The sequence below is a fragment of the Marmota flaviventris genome, chromosome 14, assembly GCF_047511675.1.
Source record: "Marmota flaviventris isolate mMarFla1 chromosome 14, mMarFla1.hap1, whole genome shotgun sequence".
Taxonomy (NCBI): Eukaryota; Metazoa; Chordata; class Mammalia; order Rodentia; family Sciuridae; genus Marmota; species Marmota flaviventris.
Genome location: NC_092511.1, coordinates 94825917 through 94839184, shown reverse-complemented (window position 1 = coordinate 94839184; position 13268 = coordinate 94825917). Strand labels below are relative to the sequence as shown.

The following is a 13268-nucleotide window of genomic DNA, read 5'->3' as shown; positions in this document are numbered from 1 at the left end:
AGGTGCTCCTTTCTCTGAACCAGGGCTTCCTACAGGTCTCTGCCATCTGCCACCTGCCCTTTCCAACAGCTTATAGATTGAGGTGGCATTGAGAATTTTTTGATCCTCTTTCTAAACTCATTTTGCTTCCTTAGTACTGACTGCTGAGTTGGCCGAGATATTGATGTTGTTTAATAGATTGCTGTAGAGACTGAGAATTGGGATTGGTTTTGACACAATGGCAAAGCTAGAAGCAATGGGGATGGGTATGTGGGCGCAGCCAGTTTTTGTGGCTGCCCCCCAGGTACAGTCAGTCTGGCATCCTGTAAGTTGAGGGTCTTCCGGGTTACTAGGACTAAGCTTTGCAAAGCAAGTCCACTTCTGCCTGTTTCTCACCATATGTATCTGGACTGACGTTTGGTTTGTGCCCAGCCAGTGCAAACTGATTTTAAACATTGCCCTACACAAAAAGGAATTAAGATGGCAAATCTATTGGAGAGAAATAGTGCTATGGCCGCCCCCTTTAGCACAGGCTAATAAAGAAAGCAGCTCGGGAGTGCAGAACAATGGTGGTGCACTCGCCAGACACGCTCAAGGCTCTGCGGTTCATCTCCAGAACCACCAAAACTTTTGTATGTAATATAATATATAATGTATTTTCTAAATGCCAGGTGTGGTGGCACATATCTATAATTCTAGCTACTCAGGAGGCTGACACAGAAGAATCACAAGTTTGAGGCCAGCCTCAGCAACTTAGTGAGACCCCGTTTCAGAAAAATAAAGAAAAAAAATGAATTGAATGAAATAAACAGTATCTCTAAAAAGGTTAATGCTGCTTTTAAAAAAATCAACTTCTGTTCCCTTCACTGATGGGATCTTTAAGAGGTGGGGCCTAGAGGAAGATGGTTAGGTCATTGGGGATGCTGCCCTCAGAAGGAATCAGTACGGTCTTTGAGAGATCCTAATTAATTCCCATGAGATCAAGTCATAAAAAAGAGTAAGCCTGGCCTTTGGATTTCCCTTGCTTTTTTTCTTGGCACATGACTTCTCCCTCATACACAGACTTTCTTAATAATTTCATACAGTTTTTCCATAACTTCTGATTGATCTTTGACTAACAGTAGATGTTCATTTAAGTTTCAAATTTCTTTTCCCTTTTGCCGAGTTTTTATACTACTATTCTCTAAAACAGTTAAGGTTCTTAGGTAAGCGCCTATCTTAATCATAACAAATTTTACTATACCATTTGCGTACCTTAAAGTTTTCCTCTAATGTGTGCAATATGAATGAGCACCTTCACAATTTTTTTTTTTCTTTTTGCATTGCTGAGGCTTGAGCCCAGGACCTCTCAAATGAGAGGCGAGTACTCAACCACGGAGCTACTTCCCCAGTCCCCCCAGATCTCTTTTAAATATGAGTCCAGATGGTGATTGTTTGAAAGTAGAGCATAACTTGATTTCATAGTGTGTGTGTATGTGTAAGTGTGAGCAGTGTGCACACATGGCTCGTGTGATGGTGTTCTGGGTAAATGTGGAAGGAGGGATGCTTTCAGCTCCAGATCTTGACAACTGGAGCTTCTGGCCACCTCTCCTGCCTGCCATCCTCAGCCCTGCCCAGTCCTGGAGCCCACTAGCGCCTGGCCAGACAGTTTGGTTCCAGACAGTTTGGCTGATTGGACCTTGGCTTTGTGGTGGTCATTGGTGATCTGCCCCCAGGGGAGAGGAGTGTCAGCAATGATGGAGACACAGCTCTGCTGGGAACACTAGTGATGAAGCAGCAACCTCCAGAATGTGAAAGGCACACAGCATTCTCGTCCCACTCTGCTCATGAAAATCATTAATTTATTCCCGATCCCAGCAAATCCACCTTTTTAAACATAAACTCTTAGTTCAGAACATCCTGTGAAGCCAGTTATCTCCTGCAGTGTTGACCCCCAAACGGATCTGTCAGCCTGTTGGACACATGAAAAGTGGTCCTGGGCTGATTCTTACCTGCGTCACAAACCCCAAGGAAGTGCTTGGAACCTCCATATTCCATGAATTCCACAAGCATGATGGTGGCTATCATGTGGATCCTGCAGCCATCCATAAGAACCGGATGCCTCAGGCCTTAGCAGAATCCCATTCTAGAAGGCAAACATATTTTCCAGTCTGATTCAAATTAAGAAAATAATCAGTCATATTTAATCCTGGAAATCTGAGATAGGAAAATTACCTATCACATTTGCCCACCCTCCCCTTTCCTAAACATACCGCTCAGGCTGTACCACAGTGCTCTCAGTGGCCCAGGGCCAGATGGCAGAGCCTCGTCTTCCCCCAGCTCACCTGCATGCACCATCGAGGCCTGCATGGCCTGTGGCACCCTGTGAGCAAGCATTTGTGCCCTAAGTCTGTTCTCTGCTCTGGCACCATGAGAGCGCTCACTGCTGTGCTCAGTTCATTAGGCAAATGTGAATTGAGCACCTGCTGTGTGCCAGCACAGCAGCAGGCCCTGGGTGCTGGGGTAAACAAGATGAACACAGCCTTACCCCTCGAGAGGTTGGAAGGGATGGGTAGCAGCCTAGCCTTCTCTCAGGGGAGAGGAAATAGAGGTGGTTGGGAAAAGTCTGGGGGCAGGGTCTGTGCAGCAGGTCATAAGCCCACTGCCAGGCCTCTGACCTGCCTTTCTGGGAGTGGAGGAGGGCCATATCCTCAGAGTGGGCCATGAGCTCAGGCTGCATACCCAGGTGGGCCTTGCTTCCTTCCACACATCCTGGCTCCTGTCCTCTTCCTATGGACCAGGGATACCCAGCCTTGGCACGATTGATGTTTGGGGCCACACAACAGTCATGGGAACTACCCCCTGGGTTTCAGGATATTTAGGAGCACGCTGGCCCACTAGATGTTAGAGGTACCCCCTGGATGTGATAACTCAACATTTCTTCAGACCTGTCCCCTGGGGGCAAGATCACCCCTGTGCATGGCCTTGTCCCCAGCCTAGCCAGCCCTCCTTACTGCAATTCCCAAAGTGTGTTCCTGGGAATACGGCTGTCTCCAAAAGGATCCTGTGGAGACAGACTTGGTGCTACATTTCCCCTTAAGCTACCAGCATGGTAATACTCCAACTAGACCTGTGTCTATCAGGTTAAAGGTTTTCTTCCCCATTTATTCTCATAACGGTCTCCCTCCAGGGCCTAGCACAATGCACAACACATTAAGGAAATGTTCCTGGGGGAGACTGAGGATGAGGGGAGATAGACCATGGGCCTGGAGCACTGGGGGCCTCAGTGTTCCAGGGCCCCGCCAACACTGATGCTGGTAGGAAGGATGGAGGCAGATGTCCTAAATACCATCCATGATGAGGGAAGGCCAGCTCAGGTGAGCCTCAGGCCCAGTGAGGAGGCCATGGGTATGGAGTAGCAGCCGACTTGGGTCATGTTAGGATGTCCCTCTCTCCCAAGCAGCTGGGGCTTCTGTGGCCACCATGACCAGGCGCTATGAGCAGCTGCTCATGATGACAGTCTTCTACCATGAGACCATGAGCAGCAGCTGAGTACCCAAAACTTAAAATCACTGAGTTGTCTATGCAATAATTATGTACACTTAACGAAAATTGCAGACATCATCTGGTACAGCCTGATCCACCTTCCTGTAGGCCCAGCTCCTGCACACCACAGGGTGGGGCTTTGGCCATGAGGGCTTCCAGCCCAGAAAGTGAACGAAACCGGGACACTCTGACCTGCAGATGCCACATGGAGCAACTTGACAGCGCAGGCAGTTGGGCAGCCATAGCCACCTTATCCAGGCAACCAGACTGTTGGTGTCAGCTGAGCCAGAGTCTGGGTACAAGTATGCAGTGGGACCCCAGTCAGTGTTTGTGTTTCTCTCTCTGTTTCTCCGCAAAGCTCCTGTGTCAATAACAGATCATGAGAGCCATAACCTAACCAGTTCATCCCGGTTTGAATGGACTGACTGGTGGTAATGGTAGGCAGGTGGGGCGTGGCTGGAGGAGTGGGTCACAGGGGGGTGTGCTCTGGAAGGGTTCATCTTCCCCGTGGCCCCTTCCCCTTCCTCTCTTTGCCTGGCCATCATGAGTGCAGCAGCCCTTCTCTACCAGGCCCTTCTGCCACAGTGGTCTCCCTCACCTTCAGCCCAAACCATGGAGTCAGCTGACCATGGACTGAACCTCTGAAATCATGAGCTAAAGTAAAATTTTTCTCCTTTAAGTTGTTCTGGTCAGGTATTTTGTTCACAGCGATGAAAACCTCACACACTACACGTCCACACTCACATCCCCACACACACATGCTTACCAGTACTTACACACACACAGAGCCCAGCCTCAATGAAGGGATACAGTACAATTTTCTTAGAGTGCTGATGGGCAATGTTTTAAATGTCTTCCAAGTAATCACCACAGACCGCTGAGGGAGGCTGAGGCCCAGACCCCATCCACTTAACCTTTATGCTCACAGAACCCAGCACAGACAGGAGTGGCACACCTGAAAGCTGCTCCAGGCCATCCAGGGACACTGCCTGGGCTCCTTTTCTAGGCTGGTCTCACTGCCCAGCCTGGCTGTCCTGTGTTGATGGAGAGCCAGCTCTGACTCCATAAAGCATGGGACCTACTGGGTGAGGCTCACTCAGAGAAATCCTGGGGTGCTGATGAAAACCCTGGGGCTGTTGTTCTGCCAGCAGACAGCCATTTGCAGGGTGCAAAGGTTGTCCATGCCAGGAGATGGGTTTGCACATCCTCAGGGGATGACGTGGACACCGAGCTGGTGATTGTAAGCACAGATCCTTCCAGCTGACTCACCCGTTTTGCACATGAGAACAGTCAACTTCATCCCATAGCGGCTCTCTCTCTCTCTTAAGGAAAGGAAGCTAGGGTAGAGATTGAACCAGGGAATTTTCCAGCAAGGGAATTCAGGGAAAAGTGAACCAAAGAGCAGGGTCCCAACCCTCCCGCTGCTGTTGCTGTGAGAGGGAACAGCACTGTTGGTGTGAGAGGGAACAGCTGCCCTCTGCTCAGGGACAAGCACTCCTCCCTGGCATGCAGGCTCTGCTGGGAACATGTAGAATACACACACACACACCTCAGCACACTTTCTGTGTGCTCTATCAGCCACTTTATGCAAAGGATAGTTTATAGAAAATGCTGCTGAGGTTTCCAAATGAACCGAAAACACATTCCTTAGCTCATCCTCAGGGGGTGAGGGAGTTATGTCAAGAAGCCCAATTTGGAATAAGCAACCCCTCAGGTAAGGCTGCACAGCCCTGCAATTTTCTTTCAAAAGTTGTGTGACATCAGCAAGACATGACACAGGGACTCTTTGGGGGCTCTTCTTAGAAGAGCCAGGTCCCACTGTGACCCCTGCTTCATGTGAAGCCCCACCAGAAATATTTTCAGAAAGCAAATAATGCTATCGGCTGGTTCCTCTGACTCAGCCCATGAAGTTTCCAGGCTGGACCAGGGCCTTGCAGTGGGGAGGGGACTTGTGTGTCAGAATGGCCAACATGCAGCATCTTCCCAAGGGAATGGCACCAACTCGCCCCAGAGCTGCATGGTCCGTCTGGGACACTTCTTCCAAGTTTTAAGAAAAGAAGCACAATGAGCCTTCAATCTCAGCTTTTGTTTTCTTCCTCTAACCAGCTTCACAAGATAATCTTTAAAGTTCCAAAGAGGATTGTACTTCTCTAGGAGCGTTAACACATTTGGTTTCAAACTTATGTCTCTCTAGAAAGAGAAGAAGAGTGGGCTGCTGAAACTTCTAGCTGGGGCATCCACCAAGAAGAAGTCGCGCTCCCCGCCATCCATCTCTCCAACCCATGACCCTCAGATGGCTTTGGACACCTCACTCCAGGGCGCCATGGGCCCCGAAGTATCCTCGCTGTCCATCCATGGCAGGGCAGGCTCCTGCCCCATAGAGAGCGAGATGCAGGGAGCCATGGGGCTAGAGCCACTGCACAGGAAAGCCGGCTCCTTGGATCTGAACTTCTCCTTGTCCCCTTCCCGGCAAGCATCTCTTTCCATGGCTGCCATCCGTCCTGAGCCTAAGCCATTGCCTAGAGAGAGGTAAGGGGAGTGTGGGCTGGCAGCATTTGTGGCCATGCTTCGGGGTGGTCCCCCAAGGTCTGGAGGCTGATTTGGGGAACAGGGACATTTGGGGCTTCCCTGAGGATTAAGATTACCATATGTGCGATTAGGATAGCAAGAAGATATTTTCCTTACTCAGGTCCTACATGTTAGGATGTTGCTTAAGTAATAAAAATATGAACCATCTCCTAAGAAAACAATCTTGGCATTTCTGCTAAAATACTGCTGCTCAGTCGTGCTAGCACCACAGCCCCAAAAGGCAGCCACCATCCTGAGCACCTGCGAACCTCTGAGACTACCACTTCCAGCAAGGGGCTAGATAAGTTTCCATCTAGACCAAAGAAGGCATATACATTTTCTGTCAAGGGCCGCATACTAAAAACATTGTAGATGTGGTGGGCCTTACAACGTCTGTGGCAACTCGTCACTCTACCCATTTAGTAGGAAGGCTGCCACAGGCCAGATGTAGACAAATAGTCTGGTGTTTCAGAAAGCTCTATGTAAGGACACTGAAATTTAAGTGTCCTACAACTTTCTCACGTTTTAAAATCTGCCTTGGATTTCCTTTTCAACCATATCAAAATGAGCAACATTCTTAGCTCTCAGTGCAGTGACAGATATCTAGATGGTGCCTTTGAGCTGTGCCTCTGGGAGCATCAACTGGGGCCGCAGGAAGGGTCAGTGTCTCCACAAGGCCGAGGAGGGAAAGCGTGGCACCATGTTACAACCTACTATTAGAGTAGCAGTCAGTAGCAGGCTGAGGTCAACTGAATATTCTGCACAGATGTGATGCTCAGAACATCCCAGAGTTAGGAGAGTTGCTGGCTGTGGACACCAGGATGGTCAGGCATCGCATGATATGTGTATCTGCCAGCATTTCCGAGTGCCCTCTATGTGATATAATCTTCCTTACCAATCCCGTGAATTCAGCCTCCCCATTTTATAGAAGAGAGAATTGAGGTTTCTTGAAAGGCTGTATCACTTGCTCAAGGTCACACAGATGGGTTAGTGGCTTAACCAAAGATTCGGCTTAGGGCTTTCTGACCACAGAGTCCAGACTCTGAAAAGCCTTACTCTGTGGGGTGCATAGACAGCAGCCCCCTTCAGAGGATGCTCACTGGTCCTATAAAGGGACTTTGACATCCTTAGCTTGAGAATAGTGCGGAGCAAGTCACAGCCCTGGCAAATCCTCCAGAATCCAGGAGCACTGCCCTGTCCACCCAAGGTGCAGCTGTGTCCCCTCTTCATGCAACAGTGCTGTGCAGGGAATTGCCTTCCCCATGGTGACCCTGGACCTTCAAGTGATCGAGTTCACACTGCCCCCCACAGCATGAAAACACATAATATAATGATACACTACACATTCACCATGTGAACACACCACACATACCTCACACACATATTACATACACCACACGCCTACAAACACACCACACCATACACTCATGCATACCAAACACATAACTTACAAATATACACGCACACCAAACACAGGCACATGTGAACATACCTGCATAGCATACGAACATACACGCAAACCACACACATACACACACTCTGCTAACACACATACACTCACACAAAATGCACACAAACTCTGGAACACATACACAAATATATTCCCACACGTGCACATTGCCTTCTCCCACTTCCCTTCCCAAGGGAGCCTCCTCCAACTTGGGGCAGCTCCTTCTTGTCCGAATCTCCTCCCTCCATGGGCAAACACCAACTGCCTTGTGAATACTGAACATGGGTCCCAGTGTCTCATCGCAGGTTACAGAGTGGGTCTTTTGGCTTGTCAGAAGAATGACAGGCTTCTAGATCTTTCATAGCTGTTCTTGTATCTCCCATGGGTACCTGCTCCCTACACCTCTAAGTCTATCTTCAAAGACGTGACTTCCAGACTCCTCAATAAGAAATCTTGAAAGACTCTATTCTAAAAAATCATGGGAGTCTCTGATTAACTAGCAGATTCAGACAGCCACTGCCACTCTCAGAATATCTGGTCTAATCAGGGGGTTATTATACCTAAAGACTCTGGGCATGCTCCTTGACCCCAAGCACTCTGCAGAGCTCATTAAAGAGCAGTGTTTGCAAAATAATAGCCTGACACCAAACTGCAGATGAGTCCCAGGAATGTTCCCCTCAACCTCAACCTGGGCAGCCACAGGCCGCCTGGTGTCCACGGAGCCTGGACAGGTTGTGACTATGGACGTGCTGGCTCTTTAGGCTGAGACAGCTCCAGTCCAGACAGCATTTGGAATCTGGCCCTGCAGGCTTGTGAATAAAACTCACTTGGTAGGGGCTGGGGTTGTGGCTCAGCAGTAGAGTGCTCACCTTACACATGCAAGGCCCTGGGTTCAATCCTCAGCACCATGTATAAATAAATAAAATAAAGTCTAAAAAAAAATTCTTAAAAAGAAACCTCATTTTGCAGCATGTTTTGGAAGAGGGAAGCCAGTGGGATGCAGCTGCAAGAGTCTTTGCCCCCCAGGGTCCTGCTGCCTCGCTCACAGGACAGATATTCATGGAAGGACGGAGGCGTGCAAGGTGGAATATGGCAGGAGGGCACTGTGGGGCAGTCAGAGTCGAGGGGTCCATCCTGCAGTGCTGAAGCAGTGGCTGAGTTCCAGACACAGCAGTGTCCTTCTTGCGTCTTTTGTGAAACTCCTGGTGCAGGTTCCCCCATCCCCCACCCCAAGTCTCAACCATTGCTCTCCTGAGGATCTGGGAAGACAGTGGGGGCTGCTCAGTGCTCTTAGCGGAAGGAAGTTTAGGTTAAAAGTGCTGCAAAGGGCAGTGGCACATGCTTGTAATCCCAGAGGCTTGGGAGGCTGAGGCAGGAGGATCATGGGTTCAAAGCCAACCTCAACAACTTAGCAAGGCCCTAGGCAACTCAGTGAGGGCCTATCTCTAAATAAAAGGGGGGGCGGGTGCTGGAACACAGTGGTTGAGTGCCCCTGGGTTCCGTTCCCCAGTACCAAAAAAAAAAAAAAAAGTATTGCAAAGGGAGCCCCGAGGGAGGCCACTCAGGAGAGTATACCTGGGCAAGCTCTGGTAAACCTGCCACATCAGCTGGCTGACAACGCATATGTCTCCAGACTAGACCTGACTGAGCCACACCCCCAGACTACTGTGTAAATCAAAGGACTGGTTACCAATCCATCCCAAGGGGACTTAATCTTCAGGCCACCTAAACATGTTTTTTTTTTTACCCTGTGGACAATGTGCTCAAGAAGCCAAATTTGAAAGTTATTTGGGGAACTGATTATTGGGGTATGGTTATAGGATGTGAATCTCACGTGGTATCAGGTTAAAACTCTACTACCTCTATATTTCCTGTTGGGATGTTTTCAGTTTATGATGGGTTTACTGAGGAGTAACACCGTGATAAGCTGAGGAGCATCTGTAATGCATTACAGTTTAGTGTCCAGGGTATAGATGCATTTTTTGGTCATTTCTAAGTTGCTAGCAGGACATTATTCCATAACCACCTGGTGCCACCTCTCAGAGGCCCACTTGTCCTCAACCATGTTGAAGTAAATGCTCTGAAAAGGCCACCCTAGGGAGGGCCACCCTGTGACCCCTGTTGTCAGGTAGGGAAGCAGATGACACTAGATAAAGTCGGGACACCCCAAACTCACACATGGAGCTAATTGCACTAGTAATAAGAATTCCTCCTGATTTTGTCTGTGTGGATTCCCTGAGCCCTGTGTGTGAATATTAGCTGTGGTTGACAAACCTTATTTATACTCAGTAGGGCAGAGTCTTTCTCTGATTTATGAAGCCATGATCATGACATAAGAGTAGCTGTCATCCTCAACTGCTTACATGGCCCTTTGTGTCTATAACAGGGAGTGTCAATTACTTTCATGCAGCAGGGAGAATAGCTCAGAGTCTTGGAATGATCTGGACAGAAACGTTAAACACTTATCTCATATAAATTCAGCTCACATCCATCTGGGCTCATTAAATCATTGAATTGCTCAGAAGCACCAAATTACTTCTCTCTAACAAATTGCATTTTTAAAGTCGCTTGTTTGTTTCACATCTGGCTGTTGAGGCAAAAGCCAAAACTTGCGTTCAGAGTCTGAGAAATCATCTTGCCCTTTGCCTTTCTTTCCTTGGGGAAGAGAGAGAAGGATCAGGTGTTCAGAGAGGAAGTGGAGGATGGCAGGAAGCCACAGGTAGGACAGCCCAGTCCTGGTGGACACATGCAGCCTCTGTGCTGGTGGGGTAGGGACCATCAGGTTTGTGTGCATGCTGTCTGATTTCACAGAATGCTGGCTGCATCCCAGGGGCCATCTGTCCTCCTAGACACTGGTCTGGGAGGAGATGGGAGGCGCTCTACTTCCTTTCCTCCTCCACTCTCCAGAGAACCAGTGTCTGGCTTGCCCTCAGACATCAATGGGAACTGGTCCAGTCCAGCTGCACCTGCAACCATCCCAAAGCACATCGAGTTGGCCAGTCTGACTCAGTACTGGAACCTGGAGCGTGGCTAGCCCTGCTGCCTCTGAATAGCAGCACTCACACCCAACAAGCCTTGCCTCCTGCTTTTGCCTGTCTGAAGCAAGTTGGATCCATGTGCCGTAGGCTGTAGGCTCTCTGGGGCTGGGCTTAGGGCTTTTTGTCTGTGCCCCTTCTTCGAGCCCAATAACACCACGAGCTTCCCCCAAACCATGGCTTCTCAGGCCAAGCCAGACACGTGCACTGTGAGCAGGCTGGTTTGGGAAGGGATGGAATCTTCCTTCCAACTTGTATGCTCTCAGTGCTCCGATTCTAAGGGACCTGCATGCAAATATTTTCTTCCATAACTTGTTTAAAATCCATAGTCTTTAGCCCCATGTTATCAAGTAGACCCAGTAGAGGCCTAGGAATCTGCCTCAAGGGCTCCTGAAATCCATGAGCCACAATTGCTGTCTTAGGGGCTCTTTTTTGCTTTGTAAGGTCCCAACTTTTCTAAGACCAGAATATACCAGGTCAGAGACTCCAGATAGTGAGCACCTTAAGGACCCCTCAAGATAGCCAGATGCTGTTGATGAGGCAGGTCTCCTTCAGGTCCCACTGTGTGGCTGTGGGTAACGGGGCAGGGAGGAAGAGGCAGGCCCCAGGGAACAGGTCTTCCCAGCTGGCTGGCCAGGAAGATGAAAGGTAAAGGATTGCCTATTTCTCCCACACCACCACCTAGCCAGTAGACTAGGGCCTTGGTCCCAGCATTGCCAGGATGGGAGGGGACAGCAGTGCTGGCCTCCTTATGTGCCCCCTGGTTCAGGCTGAGAATTTCAGTCAGTTCTGAGCTTCTGAGGTCCACCCAACGTAGATGCCAACTGTCAGAAACCAGCATGTCATCCGGGGTTCTTAAGTGCTCTTCAGAAGAAAAGGGACTGTAAGAGGTCTGGAGCCAGGAGACCTGGGAGAGCCAGGTGTGGTGCCTAATCTTTATAACTCCCTCCATGATTCAGAGGCTCCCTAGTGTACAGGACAGCTGGGTCCAGGTTCAGGAGGAGGGCCTAGGGCGAGGCAGGAGGGGCGGGCCCCAGAGAGCAGTGTAGACGGGAGGACAAGTCAGTGTTGTGTGGGTGGGGTAGCTGCTGGCAGCCTGCAGGACTGCTGGCTGTCTGTGATTAAACTCTGCCTGAGTGGCCCCCTGCGCTCTTCTAGTCCCATTGCCTGCCATTGCCCACAGGAGAGGCCAACAGGCCAACTGACAGCTGAGGAACAAGATTATGGCTTTCTGAGAAAGGAGAGACAAGAGGGAGAGAAGAGCCCTGCAGGGAGAAGGAACTGGCCAGGAGGCGTGGCTAATTGGCACTTGATGAGGCCCCTCCCAGTAGCTCTAGCTTTCCACCCTCCAGTCCCACACAAGGCCTGCAGCCTCCCCTGCCGCATGTCCTCAACAGTGCAGAGAGCCGCAGCCATTGACGAGGTAGTTGCTCGCCAGTGCTCCTATTCCAGGTACAGGATGCAGCAGGGAGCAGGTGCCACCACGGGGCTTGCTGCCAAGGGGCCAGACAGACAGAAAATAAACAAGGAAACAGGTAAACAGACAGGCCTGTCGAAGGTAGTGAGTAGGGCAGGACGGTCTTGGCCATGATAGGGAAGAGCACTGGAGGCAAAGGTGACCACGAATGCAGGAGCCTGAGGTCGGTGCACCTGCTGCACCTAGGGCCAGCAGAGCTGAGCTAGGAGGATGCTGAGCGGCACACAGGCACTGAGGATGTCCAGACACAGAAGCCCTTTCTCAGCTTGTGCTTCTACTCTGCGAGAGATGGGAAGTGGTGAACACTCTTAGCAGAGGAGGGCCAGAATGTGTCAGTGCTGTCTTCCATTTGTATGGTATAAAGGAAGGCCAGTATGGATGACCATAAGGCCAGGAGGGCCTACAGGAAGGCCACCTAGCACGTCCTTGGTATGTGTCCCTCAGGCAGCCCCAGTGTCCTTGGAGATGGATGCCCTGTTAGGGGGACATGGGTGCTAAGAACCTTCTCCCTGCCAGGCCTAGGCTCTGCTGACTAGCTCAGTGTCACCTCAGCAAAATGATAGCTATAATAACTTTCAGGTGGGGTTTTCCCTGAGAGAGAACAGCTATATCCTGGCTGCCATAAAACCCATTCCTTTAGGATTTGGATTTTGGACCAGAGGTGTGCTTTGGATGCAGTGTTCTTCCAGCTTTTGCTGCACAACTGTTACCTGCCCTAAGTGTAGAGGGTGCAGAGGCCCAGCCAGACACTGGGCACATGTGCCCCTGCAAAGCTTCCTCAGTCGCTAGAGGTCCTCCTTGCCAGAAGGGACAATAGGGATTTCCCTGGCACTTGTATTCCCTTGGGAATACTTTAGAAGCAGGCTGGTCCCCAGGGGAGCATGGCAGCCCCTCAGCCTTGCTCCTCTTCCTTGGACAGACTTTAAGCAGAAATATGATATACTTTTGCCACAGGGAAAGGAATTCACCATGAACTGAATTCTGATTCAAATTTAAGTGAATGAGCATTTCAAAGAAAAATGAGGGATTAAGGAGGAGTAGGGGCTCAAGAGTGTCAAAGGAGTAGAAATTTACAGAAAGAGAAAGTGGGTGTTAGATCCATGTGAAACCCAACTGGGTTGGTAACTGGAGTAAAGCTGGATTCCCATCCTCCCAGAGACTGAGGCTGAGGCCTTATCCTCAAGCATTGTTGGAACAAACAGTGAATTCTTCTGGCACCTTGAGACTTCTTAGG

The 13268-nt window shown here is 49.8% G+C and overlaps 1 protein-coding gene across 1 annotated transcript in view; it reads left to right on the top strand.

Annotated features, from left to right (window-relative positions):
- Positions 1-13268, top strand: part of Sh3rf3 (SH3 domain containing ring finger 3) — a 335414-nt gene that overhangs the window by 320468 nt on the left and 1678 nt on the right. The window contains exon 9 of the mRNA XM_027948923.3: positions 5699-6033. Within this exon, the coding sequence (XP_027804724.2) occupies positions 5699-6033 (335 nt within the window). The remainder of the gene's footprint in view (positions 1-5698; positions 6034-13268) is intronic.